Source organism: Xiphophorus couchianus, chromosome 5, assembly GCF_001444195.1.
Source record: "Xiphophorus couchianus chromosome 5, X_couchianus-1.0, whole genome shotgun sequence".
Lineage (NCBI taxonomy): Eukaryota > Metazoa > Chordata > Actinopteri > Cyprinodontiformes > Poeciliidae > Xiphophorus > Xiphophorus couchianus.
In genome coordinates this window covers 25,793,137-25,806,280 of record NC_040232.1, presented here as the reverse complement: position 1 = coordinate 25,806,280, position 13,144 = coordinate 25,793,137, and the positions used below count along the sequence as shown (strand labels likewise).

Sequence of the window (13,144 nt, the reverse complement as noted above, 5' to 3'; positions counted from 1 at the left end):
AAATGCGACTGAACAAATAAAATTAGCTGGAAAAGGAATTGTACTTACTGTGGTTGGTAAAGAAACAGGTCAATGATGTTGTCTCTGCCCTTGGGGTGGTTGAAGAAGACGAAGAGCGACCAGTGAATGAGCCATGTCCGCTGCTGAAGAGACTGGAGAGGCGAGCTCACCGACTGAACAAGACCAGACCAGAAAAATGTCACAAAAACATACGCAAAAAAAGAGAAAAAAGCTGAGTTTTATATGCAAGATATAAAACTCTTTCTATAGTGAGGTACAAGGAAAACAAAATCTTGTGTGCTTGCCCTCTAAATGGCAATTAAACACCAACAACGCCTTCATAGTGGGATCCAAGTTCTTAAGTACTCAGATGAGAGCCGGTGGTAAGAAATAAAATGCCATAGCAGAGCTGTTCTGCAAGTGAAATGTCAATATGGGAGTCTATGTAAGGGAATCTAAATGCGGTATCAAATTCTGAGAAGTGGGGCATTTACGTTGTTATCAATAGTCTCTCTCAGGCGGGTCAGGTCCTCCATGGCTGCCTCCCAGTTCTGCATCAGGATCTCAGAGGCCAGCTTGCCCCACAGCGAGTTCAGGGCATTCCTGTCTGTAGACGGCACCTTGGGAGGGACAAGTTGACATTGTACACTTGTTAAAAAAGAAAAAAAAGTGATGAATCGCAACAATGGAGAAAATACGGTTCGGCAACAAACAAACAAATAAAGAAACAAACAGGATTTAGGAGTAGTGTGTGTGCTAAATGCGTTAGATGATGCATAACAGAACTCGAGAGTAAAGACAGGCTGCTAGAAAATAACTGAACTGGTGTTTCTGTGCTTACTGCACTTTTTCCATTCCTTTCAACAAATTTAGGTGTTGGAAAAATATTTCTGGTCATGTAAAACACTGACTTTGAAACTAAAAGAAGCACCAGCTACCAGACACATTACACTGCCGTCAGCTAAGGTGAGCTCCTGTTGTTACTCTTCAAAGGGCAGAATGGCAAAAATCTAGAATATTCTAGGTAGTGAGCAGGTTTTAGCCAGTAGGTATTTGCTTATTGTGATTAATATTTCAGATTAGGGCTGAAGTGACTAATCGTGATTTATTCGATTGTTGAAATAGTAATTTAGTAGTCAAGTAATCGTTAATTGTTGTATAGTCTCTAAAAAAGTCCATTTGCTGAGAGAGCAACGCAGCCAGAGCAGTGATTAAATCAGAACTGTGCAAAGACTATGTACATTTTCCATTCAAAAATGAAAAACCTTCTTCCTCTGTAAATATGTTCTACCTAAAACTCGTCCAGTGACGGTTTTAGATTTAAAAAAAAAAAAAGAAGAAATCTATTAAACATCTTTTAACAAATTAGCTCCACAATGTCGTGACGTTAAGTGGAGCAGGAACAGCTGAGCTTTCATGTGTTCATTTTAGAAGTTTTTAGTTTAGTTTTTTCTTTGCTGCAGACGCATCCTTTGCTACAAATCATCACTAAAGGAATACTTTTGTTGCATTTCAGGTAACAAAATGTTTCTTTTCTTACTTAAAAAGGAACTGGATTATTCGTTTATTTGAAACTTAATGCATTCTTAATATTGTACAATAAAGCTTAAGTGGTTAAATGAAAAATCTGCAGAATGCAAAGATTTTTTTAAAAATCCAATTAATCGATTAATCATCAGAATAGTTGATAGAATAACTGATCACTAAAATAATTGTTAGTTGCAGCCCTATTTCAGATTGTTGCATTAGGTTTTATTTTACAAATAAAAGTAAGCAGCTGATACTGCTTTATGTCAACACTGTGATATTATGAAACTGTAGATAACTCAAGGTGATCAAGAGTCTTTCTTCCTAGTTACACTCAGGAAGAAACTAAATGTGTTTATTTAGTTAAATTAAGTTTTTGGTGTTTTTTTGCTTAATGTTTTTGTGTTTTGCTGGTGGCAAGTAGAATAAGCAAGAACTCAATAAATATATTGCTAAAAAAATGCTTTTAACAAAGATTACAGTTTTGTTGCTTGTTATTTTTAGCTCAATTCAGATAATAAACACAATTTTCAGCATTATCCCCACTCAACCTAGTCAATCTTCTTCTCATCACGGGTTAATTAGACTGAAACCTGACCCGACGGGGACATCTCTGAGAGGATAATTACTCTCAAACATGTTGCAGGTTACCATTTGTGATTTCCAGAACAGCCCAAAACAAACAACAGGAGAAGCAGTTAATGAAACGCAGGTTGCAAAATGTCCTCTGATCCTCAGCTGGTAGTGGACATTGGGCTACACCCCAAGACTCATGGGAAACTCAGACTCACTTTAGTCCGTGGTAACATCAGACGGCCAACGCTGATGACATGAGTCAAGCAGGAAGTGAGGGTGGATGTCTGCTGAGTGTCCAGCGAAACTAACCACACACCCCCGTGCATCAATTATGAAAAAAAACCCAAGAAACACACAGATGCAACCACTTGAATAATTCTGATACATCAGTTTGAATGAAATATTCGTGGAAACACAAAGGGCGGCATTGCGACTCTGGCTTTAGAGTAAAGGTCAGGGTTTCATCTGTAGAAGTGTTTTATTTTGGTTTCCTTTTATTTTTTTCCCCCCTCTCTTCTGGAAGTCCCTGCCTGCTACATTTGGCTGACCCCCAGGTCATTATGGCAGCTTTCTCCACACACACAGAGTCCGGCTTTTCTACTAGTGGCCACGCTAGAAAAGTCTCAATACCTGGGTTTTTCCAGCAGTTACCTTAAGTTTCCACTGGGTTTGTGAAATGGGCACATTTTCCCTGACTGACCAGCAACAATAAATTTACTGTGCTGGGGTTCAGGCGGGACACCCAATCTTTATTCTTAACATCCAATCCCTGCATTAAGTGATGATATGAATAAGTTGCTCTTTTCGGGGGCCTGGGCCGCACTGTAACAAGACCTGAGGCATGGATTTTGCAAGGCTGGCTTGCTTCGTTTAATTGACTGGGTTTCCCACGTTAAATGACTTTATGGAGCCTCACCTCTCCCCATGGAGGAGGTCTGGTTGGGGGATAAGAGGGAGGGGGCGAGGGGGAGACAGACAGACAAGGAGCTTGTGAGGATGGGAGGTCCACAAAAAGAGAGCCATACACTGACTAATGAAATCCATTTCTACCTTTTCCGTTCGCCTGAAAACCCTGCCGCATTGTCAAGTTTAGCCAACAAAAGATTTAGTTACAGAGCCCAATTCTGGCCTGAACTTTACACCAGGGGTCTGACCGACTGTGGGGTAGGAGATTTTCTTAAAGTCTACGCTAGACTTTGAGCGACTGAGCTCAATTAGAGCAATTTTGGTTTGTTTAGAATGAGCCGGAGAGCCACAAACAACTGCTGGAGGAACAGTCTGACATAACTTTTGCGAGGGGGGTTTTGGGCACTTTTTAACGGGGTTTTCTCCTCTTGTACAAATGACTTGTCGCCATGGATGTGGTATGGTGGAGAGATAAATAAACAGATCCACTGTTTTTTAGGGGATCGGCCAAGTTTCCGAGAAGAGACCTTTCACGACAACCCAGACATCAACGACGTCAAAAAAAAAAACAACAACAAAAAAAACACCCCAGAAAAAAAAAAAAAAGACGAGGAGGGATAGTGCAGGAGTGAATCTTAATTTGAATGAATTCGTTCTATCACTGTTTTGGAGGAAAAAATAAATAAATGTTGCCGTTACGGCTGCCAATTCTTTCAGGCCTGGGTTTGGCCTGAGCGCTCTTCTTTCCCACAAAGCTAAATGCTGAACCGAAGTCAAACCGAACGCAGCGGACAACTGGATGACATTTTGAAACCGGCAGTTATGCAGGCTGGTTGCACTGGTCATTAAAGGACCTTTAGCTGAGTTCAAGTTCCTCACACTTGATGTAGCATCACAAAGTTCACATTCAATTAAGTAAATAACCTATTTGTAGAGAAAGCAACCTTTAAAGATATCAAAAGCCACTTTGGTGTGAAGAAAAACCAAAGCCATTGGAAATAAGCTTTAACTAAGGTTATTATCGTAACTTGAATCGCAAAGGGACTAAAATTATTTTATCTCCTATAATAATGATTGCAGTCAAAGAAAGACTGCTGCCCCTGCCTGCCTATGATGTTCAATAACAATAGTTATTAAATTGTACTAAATTTAAAAGCAAACATCCATTAATCAGGAGAATGTTTTTAAAAGATTGTTTGGACACAATTAGCTGGAACTGTACTGAAATATGCGTCAGACTGAACTATCAATGAGTCATATCAAAAAATAGCAATCATTCAAACTTTGCTGAACAAAAACAACTGTAGGTGTGTGTTTTGAGATTGGAAGTAAAGCCGGATTCAGTTCCACTCACTCATTAGTGAAGCTTCACTCATCTTTGACTATATTAATGACTTTAATGCTGTTTCTCAATAACATAACCCTCTGCAGCCTCTTGTAAACTGCCTCTAACACTGGCAGCCAAGTATAAAGTGTCTTGCATAACTAAGCAGAGAAGCTTGGGAGTCGTGACTGGGGACTCTCTGGCCACAGTCCTGAAATCAATAAGCTGTCTGGCGGGGCCCCGCCCTGTGAGAAGAGTGCAGATTATGCAGCCTGCCGCTGATCATTTGGCCCAATAAAAGATCCAACTCAAGTAGCACAACAGCCTGCGCTTGATATGGAAGATGTGGAGGGAATTAAAAAGGCAATAACTTGAGCTTTTCCAAGTTCTAATGTCCTCTCCTGTGGAAGCACTTACATCTGACAGAATTTCAAAAATCCACCAATGCCTTTTTGAGGGCACTAAAATTTGTAAAGATGAATTCTTATTCAGCAAATACATTTTATATTGTTCTGATTTTACACTTTGCCCACTATATTTTGCATTATTTTCCAATTGAAGATGAAATAACATAATTTTTGCTCCTACAAAGATGAGTGAAGTTGGTGAAACTGATGTTCATATTTGAGAAAAACAGAGGTGACACTAGAAACGACTGTGTAAATGTAAATGTGTGTGATAAAAGCTGGAAGCTTACCAAGACACGGAAGAAGTACAGGTACTCGGCGGCACCGGAGTAGTTCCCGCACTCGTACTGGAACTTGGCATATCGGTACAGTGTGTCCAAATACTCCTGACGGAACTTCAAAGGAAATACAAATACAACAATTTTAAAATTCACCGTTGCTTAATGTGATGATGGCAGAGAAACAACTTATCTTTACAGGGAAAGCATTTATCCACAGTCCAAGCTAACTAGCCTGAGTGATTACGACTCAAGTAACGCTGCAAGCGATGTGCACACAAGCATGATTGACAGCACTGAGACCCTCCTAGTGACTCTGATTGGTTGTTTCTGACAGAGCTATGCATTTCTGTAGCAAGCACTGGGAGACAGCAGAGGAATTTGATTTTTTTTGCAGGTTCGTATTATATAGTAAGGGTTTTAACAAATATGTGAAGAAAACTTTTTTTATATATAAAAGTTGCATACTCCAGCTTTAAGGCCCAATTTCTACAGCACATCGGCAAAAAAAAAACAAAAAAACTGATTGGAGCTAGGTTTTGATTTATTCTCATAGTAGCACAAAGTATAACAACTGTGAAACTGAATGAAAAAATCTCTAAAAACAAAGTGAGTCATGCATTCTTATTCAGCTGCCTAAGGGTGAACACTTGCATCTGAAGACAAGTGGTTGTAAGGATTTTATTTTTGAAAGACAGAAAGAAAGACAGGCAAAAAGACAGAAAAGTAGAAAGAAAGACAGAAAGGAAAAAAGGAAGACAGAAAAAAGTCAGACAGAAAGAAAGAAAGACAAAGAAAGAAAATGCTTTTACTTAAATGTACAGTACAGGAGTTGATAGGAGTTGTACATAAATGCGACCCATTCATTGTAATTAAAATCACTATTTTAATTGTAATTTTAATCTACAATGAAAATGATTTTAATTGTAAATAAAATATAAATCATCTATCCTTTTCCTTCAGCTTCAGTTATGCGTTTTTTGTACTGGTTTATAACATAAAAGACATTAAAGTACGTGGCTGTCACGCGACAAACTGAGCAGAGCGCAGGGGATGTGAAAACTTTTGCAAGACGCTGTATGCGCAAACATTTACTGCACGATATTCTGTCAGTGGGATTTTTCTTCCGACTTCCAAATCTGCCGTCCGTGGCCAAGTGAAAAAAATAAGTAAATAAAAATATTGAAAATGCATAAATATATAAAGGGCGGTCGCTTCCAGCATGCAGGACGGTGTTTGCTGATGTGCAGCGTGTCAGCAGTACCGGCTGATGTCAGGAAACCCCCAAAATAAAAAGCCTGTGCAGCAGCAGGTTGAGAGGCCCAGCGCCTGGTCTGGGTGGAGGTACGCTGAGGATCACACGGCAGGATGCCGGAGCGGGACGGGACCGATGGAGGGGAGGGTAAGCGGCCCGACATCACGGTAAATATAGAACCTCCGGCATTCTTGCGGCTCCATCCACAGGTTCCGAGCTATTCCGTTTATTCTTAACAATTCACCACAGAATGTAAATGTCTGCAGGATTTGTGCAAGCCATACAAACCCCGAAAATGAGTTAAGGGTTTTGGGAAGTAAATCTGCTGTTCCCTGCTCGGCCCCGTCCTTTCTCTCCCTCTCTCCCTCCCTCCCGCTTTGCCCCCGAAACGACCACGAGTTCACCCAGAAGCCATGGGAAACGCTCCGGAGAAGCGACATGTCAGCAAATCGGGGCTCGACTTACGTTGTGCTTTTCTTCCAAATAGTCAAAGAGCATTCGTCCGTCCCTGGAAAACACAAAAAAACAGAAAGGGACAAGTTCCTGTAGTTAGTTAGAGCCGGTTTGAACCGAGTTGTCGTCTGGCTGACATTTTAGAACCACCTCCAGGTATACTCTTCAACTTTTGGTTGAAAACAAGAGGAAAGTGTTCAAATATGTGTGATGAGCTGTTTATTAGATTTGGTTTTGGTTTGATGGGAGGAGTGGGGGGAGGAGGGGGATCTTTTGCATGGTGAATAAAGTGAAGACTGATTTCTCAGCCCAGCCTCTGTGTCTCTCTGGGTTTGTCAAAAATCGAGGAATGCACTGGCTCCTTTGGAAACCGTTGTATCCCGAATGCATTTTACTACTTCGCCGTCCACCAAAAAATCTATTTATGTGGACACCACATTCAAACTATGTGTCTTTCTAGGGTAAATTCAGTTTTATAAAAAAAAAAAAAAAAAGAAGCCGGGAGACGTGTGAGTGTGAGTTTGCTGGCGCGTTTGTGTGGTGTGTTAAATGAATTTTGCTCTGAGGCATTCCCCCACGGTTTGCAGGCCAGGTTGAAGCAGCAAGAATGCGTCGAGGTTAGGAGATGGGCGGTGTGTGTGTGTGTGTGTGTGTGTGTGTGGAATGGCGACCTGCTGGGTGTTGCAGAACAAAGATTCCACAGATTGATTAGCGCCAGCGACTGCTGTGCGCCGTTCTCTCTGCTGGGCGCCTTGAATGCTTCAACACTTCCAGAAACTCTGCTTTGGATTTACCGGGGTGACAAGAGTGAGGAAACAGGAGCGTTATGTTTGGACTACGGCTGTAATGATTGTTTTAGTAGATGGATCATAGGCCTGTCATACTACAACCAATAAATCAATTAATTAAATGATTAATTAAATTAAATTAATTGATTTAAAACCCTTTATCAGGACTAAAGGGGCTGCACAGTGGCGCAGTTGGTAGCACTGTTGCCTTGCAGCAAGAAGGTCCTGGGTTCGATTCCCGGCCGGGGTCTTTCTGCATGGAGTTTGCATGTTCTCCCTGTGCATGTGTGGGTTCTCTCCGGGTACTCCAGCTTCCTCCCACAGTCCAAAAACATGACTGTCAGGTTAATTGGTCTCTCTCTCTAAATTCTCCCTAGGTGTGAGTGAATGTTTGTTTGTCCTGTATGTCTCTGTGTTGCCCTGTGACAGACTGGCGACCTGTCCAGGGTGACCCCGCCTCTCGCCCGGAACGTAGCACCAGCAACCCTCCTGACCCCATTAGGGACAAGGGTGAACAGAAAATGGATGGATGGAATTAAATGATAAATCATTTCCATCTGTACGATTTATTGTTTTTCTCATTTCTTTCTCTCTTTATACCAAAAATTTGATGACAAGAATCTTTAGTTTGGTCTCAACTAAACACTTTTTTGAAGGGCAAGTTTGATCACGGAGACTAAAAGCAACACTGTCTGTTGAGCAACCAACTCAACACTTCCAGCTCTACACTTTATTGAGAAGAACTACCACAACATTTTGCATATCTATATATATATATCTTTACTTAGATGTACCCAACAAAATCCAAACAAGAAACGTTACATGCAACATGTTCATAACTGTAATAATTAGTATCCTAGGAATAACTGCTATTTGTCCTGCTTGGTTCAAAACTGTTAGAATCTGTTTGCACATTTTTGTTTTTAATTCATGTGTCAAAAATGTAACAGCCTGCTATTTATTCTCAGGTTTCTCATACCGTCCAGGACTAAAAGCCTTATTATCTCTCATTGTCTGAATTGAGTGTATTAAAAAAAAAAAAAAAAATGTATCAGGTATTAAACAAAAACAACACAAAGAAATATTTTTTTCTGTCACATTTTTTGTGGTTCTGTGCGACTAAGCTACATGTACTCAATAACCCGAAAAGACAGCAGAAGTTCTCAAGATCCCCTTATTAGCAGGCAAACACAATAAATCAAGCAACAACACTGCACATAATTTAGGACATAATGGCAAAATAAAGAGGCAAACTGTCTGTTGGCCTGAGAGACGGATCTTGAGACCAACAATTATGAGATTATGATCGCGTTCGAATCCGACAGACACAGAGTGAACATCTGATGAATAAAAACAAAGGCTTCTCAATGTTTTACTGGTTACAAACTACAAATCTGCTAAAAAAAAAAAAAAACGCATTTTAAACCAATCTGTCTTTTGAACAGAAAATTTGTTTGATTGAATAGGAGATGAGCGCTACGGTCTTGAAAGTTTTGTTATGATATTTTGCTGTAAAAATGATGACAATAACTATTTACTTCTAGTTTTTTAGGGAACTGTATGACTGTGACTGTGTGTCAAAGCATTTACAGCCCCACCAACCCAAATACGGGTCTGGACAAACATTCCCACTGGCAGTGTGCTTCTTTAGGACAGCAGTCACACAAAAAAGTGTGATTTGTATCACTAAACTGCACACAATGGTTTCAAATTTATTGGCATTTATTGATGTTTTCATTGGAGCGGAGAAAATAGTAAAGCTGTCAACCCAACAATAGGGACAGTTTTAGAGGATTTTAAACATCATTAATTGGAATGTATTGTGACAACGATGGATCAAAATTCTTATCAGAATGAATTTATCGCAATAAATGATGAACGTTCCTGTAGATTAGGTTAAGATACCATTCCAAGACACCAAAGTGTTTTGATTTTCAACAACACTTGGGATCTTGAATCTTTCTGCGATTGTTAACCAATTTAGCTCTCTAAAACCAAAGACAATCTGATGGATATCAAAAAGTCTAAGGGGTTTTTTGTTGTTGTTTTTTTTACATTTTTGGCCTCACCTGGTGGACTGTATCTGCCTCGTCGCCTCCGGGTCCTCAAACATCTTAACGATGGGTTCCGTCTCCCCTTGCAGCTGCTTCAGCTGGGCCACCACCTCCGTCCTCTTCTCCCTGAGAGCTGACGAGAGGATGATAAAGAAAGGTAATAGTTACGCCGGCATCATAAAGCGGCATGTACGGAGTCCGGACCCCAGCGCTGGAAAAGGCTGTAAAATAAAAGTTTACTGCTAAATCAATGGCGAGTGGAGTGAGCGGTGTGCGGCAGTGGCCCTTTTATGACGTCTATCAAACGATATTAACCGTACTGATTGATTTTGTGGGTGTTAGATCTGAAGACGGCAGTGCGACGTCGACGCTTACTGTGGGGAATTTCCGTGTCGGAATAGAGGTTTCTGTAGACGTCCATGGCGAAGTCCACCATGTTGGTGTCACTGAGGAGATCCAGTTTCCCACGGAGAAGTTCCTCCTCATTGTAGATCTGGAAATTTGTCACAACTTACATGAGATTTAAAAAAAAAATTAAATAAAATATTTATAAAAATCTAATTTCTGACAGCTAACATATCAATAGAAAGCAAAAAACAATTATTTTATATTAATTCATTCCTTTGTGTTTCTAGAAGCATCCCAGAATTTTACAATTAAATCAACTTGAGAGCTGGCAGTTAAATGACTTTGTAAAAACAGATTAAAAGGCCCAAATGAACTCAAATGAACATAATTCATTTAAATAAATCTTATTTGAACAAGTAAACCAATGTTCTGCCTAATTTAGCATTCTTTACTATCTCTTGTGTTGCTTGAGGCACTTAAGTGCTGCTTAACGTGAGCAGCATTTAAGAATTAAGCCTTTAATTCTGCCCATATTCTGTCATCATTAATAACATGAACTTCTATGAGTCTAATATTGCAAATAGGTAATTCATGCATTATGAATAAGTTCCTAGTAGCTCTAATGACGCCAATTCCAAATTTTGTTTGTCCCAGAAATTATTGAGATAAATGGTAATATTGTCGTTCTGAGACAATTTTCAAGTAGTATATTGAGAATGACATAATAACGTTAGTACCATATCTAAAAGGTCAATAAACTTGAATTTCTAAAGAACAATTAACGCTGGAAGTGGAAGGCATTCTAAATATCCAACAGAAACAATAAATAAAGTTGCGTCGTCTCAAATACAGACAACAGAATGGCCCATTTGTCATAACTAATTGCTCATCTTTGTTAGCCTGTAACGTAAAATGAGGTTTGTGGATAAAACGACAAAACGTTGAAGAAGTGTGAATACTTTTGGCCAGCCACAGAAGAGTGTAACACTTGCTAACTTGCAAATGAACATAAAAGAGTTTGTCAAAGCAAACCAGGAGACTCTGTTGGCAGCAGTTCTGATTCTGAAAGCTGAAAAGAGTTACCCAGCTGCAAGAGAAGCATAACGTAAAGTATAAAGCTTCTGGTAGCTAGCGCTACGTAGAGCCATTTACTGAGAACTTCTTACACCAGAATATTCCACTGGGGCATCTACAGCTCTTATGACACTCTGTACAAAATCTCCGCACAATATTTGGACACAAAAAAAAGCAGTTCATAGCAAGAAAAGACATACTTTAACGAGCTAGTGTAAAGTTAGCATTCCTACAGCGGACACTTCCGGTTCATTCTCTTCACACATGACTCTGCTAAAATCCTAGCGTTTCTCATTCGTTATACTGGAGTTTATATATGCGCGCTGATATATGCATTTATCTTTGAAGTAATTTTATGTTTCAGAAATCACTTCCCACATCGTATTACCACAAATAGTTGTATCCTACTTTTTAAAAAGATGTTGAGGGGTGCTTTTATTTTGAAAACAGCTCCCCCTTCTTCCGCCTAAAGTGGAAAGATTTTACACGCGGGAAGAAAATGTGGCCATCTAATCCTACGCATGTTTCGGCTTCCCCGACTGTCTAATTCACATATTTTGAACGATTGAACCTACGAAAGACAGGAAATAAATGTTTTAATGTTTAAGTGTTCCATACCTCTTTGACGGACAAGAACTCCAGCAGAGGAAAAACGAGATGACGGTCTAAAAAGTGGGCTATTTTCGTGGTGAGGTCGTACTCCGCCATCTTTGCGCCGGGGAAGAGGAAGTGAATTTGTGATGCAGCTGTATGCAGAAGGATTGACCAATCATAGACGTTCTTAGCATCCTCAACGAAAGAGAGAGAGAGAGAGAGAGAGAAGAAAACCTTAGAAATACATACTGGAATACATTTGAAATATTCAATAAACATGTAGTATGTTATCGCGTGAGTACTGTAGACAGCTAGAAGCATTAAAACATATTCTTAGAATGTATTAAATATGTACATTAATATCAGAAATCGTTATAAAAATAAGAGTTAGTTAATATTAAGGGAATTACTTCAAAATCATTTCAGGTGGATCTTTTGGGATATTTTTACATATTTGAAAGAAACTTTAAAATAACACAGTGATAGAAAATAGATTCTGACCCATAACTACTCTACTTATGAAGGTGGTGGCTATTAACCTAAAAGGTATTTGGCAACAGTTACAAAAAATATATAAGAAGAAGGCAGACCCAGTACTGTTAAAGCTGAATGCAAAGAAATATTCTTTCAAAAGTGATGCTATATCCAATGATGTTACCAAAAAAAAGTTATCTGGTAAAATATAACGTTTTTTTTAAAGAAGTGTATTTAATTTAAACAAATACATCCCATCCAATATTGTTTAATATATATATTAACATACCTGCACTGTGACGCAGTTGGTAGCACTGTTGCCTTGCAGCAAGAAGGTCCTGGGTTCAATTCCTGCACGGAGTTTGTATGTTCTCCCTGTATATGCGTGGGTTCTCTCCGGTTCTCCGGCTTCCTCCCACAGTCTAAAAACATGACTGTCAGGTTAATTGGTCTCTTTAAATTCTAAATTCTCCCTAGGTGTGAGTGTGTGTGTGCATGGTTGTTTGTCCTGTTTGTCTCTGTGTTGCCCTGCGACAGACTGGCGACCTGTCCAGGGTGAACCCCGCCTCTTTCCCGAAACTCTTGCTGGAGACAGGCACCAGCACCCCTCTTGACCCCATAGGGACAAAGGTGTTAGAAAATGGATGGATGGGTATATTATACTTCAGAAAAGTATAACTTTACCAATATTTTTACACATTTTGCATCCAAATTTTTTTTAAATTAAATACAACTCTGAAATCTTCAATTATGGATACTGGATTTGTTATCTAAGCTAGTTTCACATAGCATTAAAATAAACATACGGGTAACTAAAATCGTCCACATATTTGCAACATTTTAAAAATTGTTCTCTTTTGCTGGGTGCTTTTAAAATGAAACTGACTTCTTCACAGTGCAATCTTATGTGCAAAAACAGTAGTGCTCATCATTCTTTAGAAGTACGAAGAAATACTATGTATTTCTTTTCTAAGCTGTTTGATTTTCTTCTGATCTTTCTAACTGGACTTTTAGGGACTTTGTTGTTTAATGGAGGCAACTCATCACCAAAACTTTTACTGAGGCACAGAAGACAGATTCTGGGAC

The 13,144-nt window shown here is 39.4% G+C and overlaps 1 protein-coding gene across 1 annotated transcript in view; it reads right to left on the bottom strand.

The window, feature by feature from the left end:
• The window catches only part of eif3ea (eukaryotic translation initiation factor 3, subunit E, a), a 31,993-nt gene extending 20,228 nt beyond the window's left edge, over positions 1-11,765 (bottom strand). The window contains exons 1-7 of the mRNA XM_028018161.1: positions 11,609-11,765; positions 9,944-10,061; positions 9,584-9,701; positions 6,739-6,781; positions 5,031-5,135; positions 495-620; positions 49-173 (exon numbers count right to left, since the gene is read on the bottom strand). Coding sequence (XP_027873962.1) covers positions 49-173; positions 495-620; positions 5,031-5,135; positions 6,739-6,781; positions 9,584-9,701; positions 9,944-10,061; positions 11,609-11,698 — 725 coding nt within the window. The 5' untranslated portion in view covers positions 11,699-11,765. The remainder of the gene's footprint in view (positions 1-48; positions 174-494; positions 621-5,030; positions 5,136-6,738; positions 6,782-9,583; positions 9,702-9,943; positions 10,062-11,608) is intronic.
• Between the last annotated feature and the right edge of the window lie 1,379 nt (positions 11,766-13,144).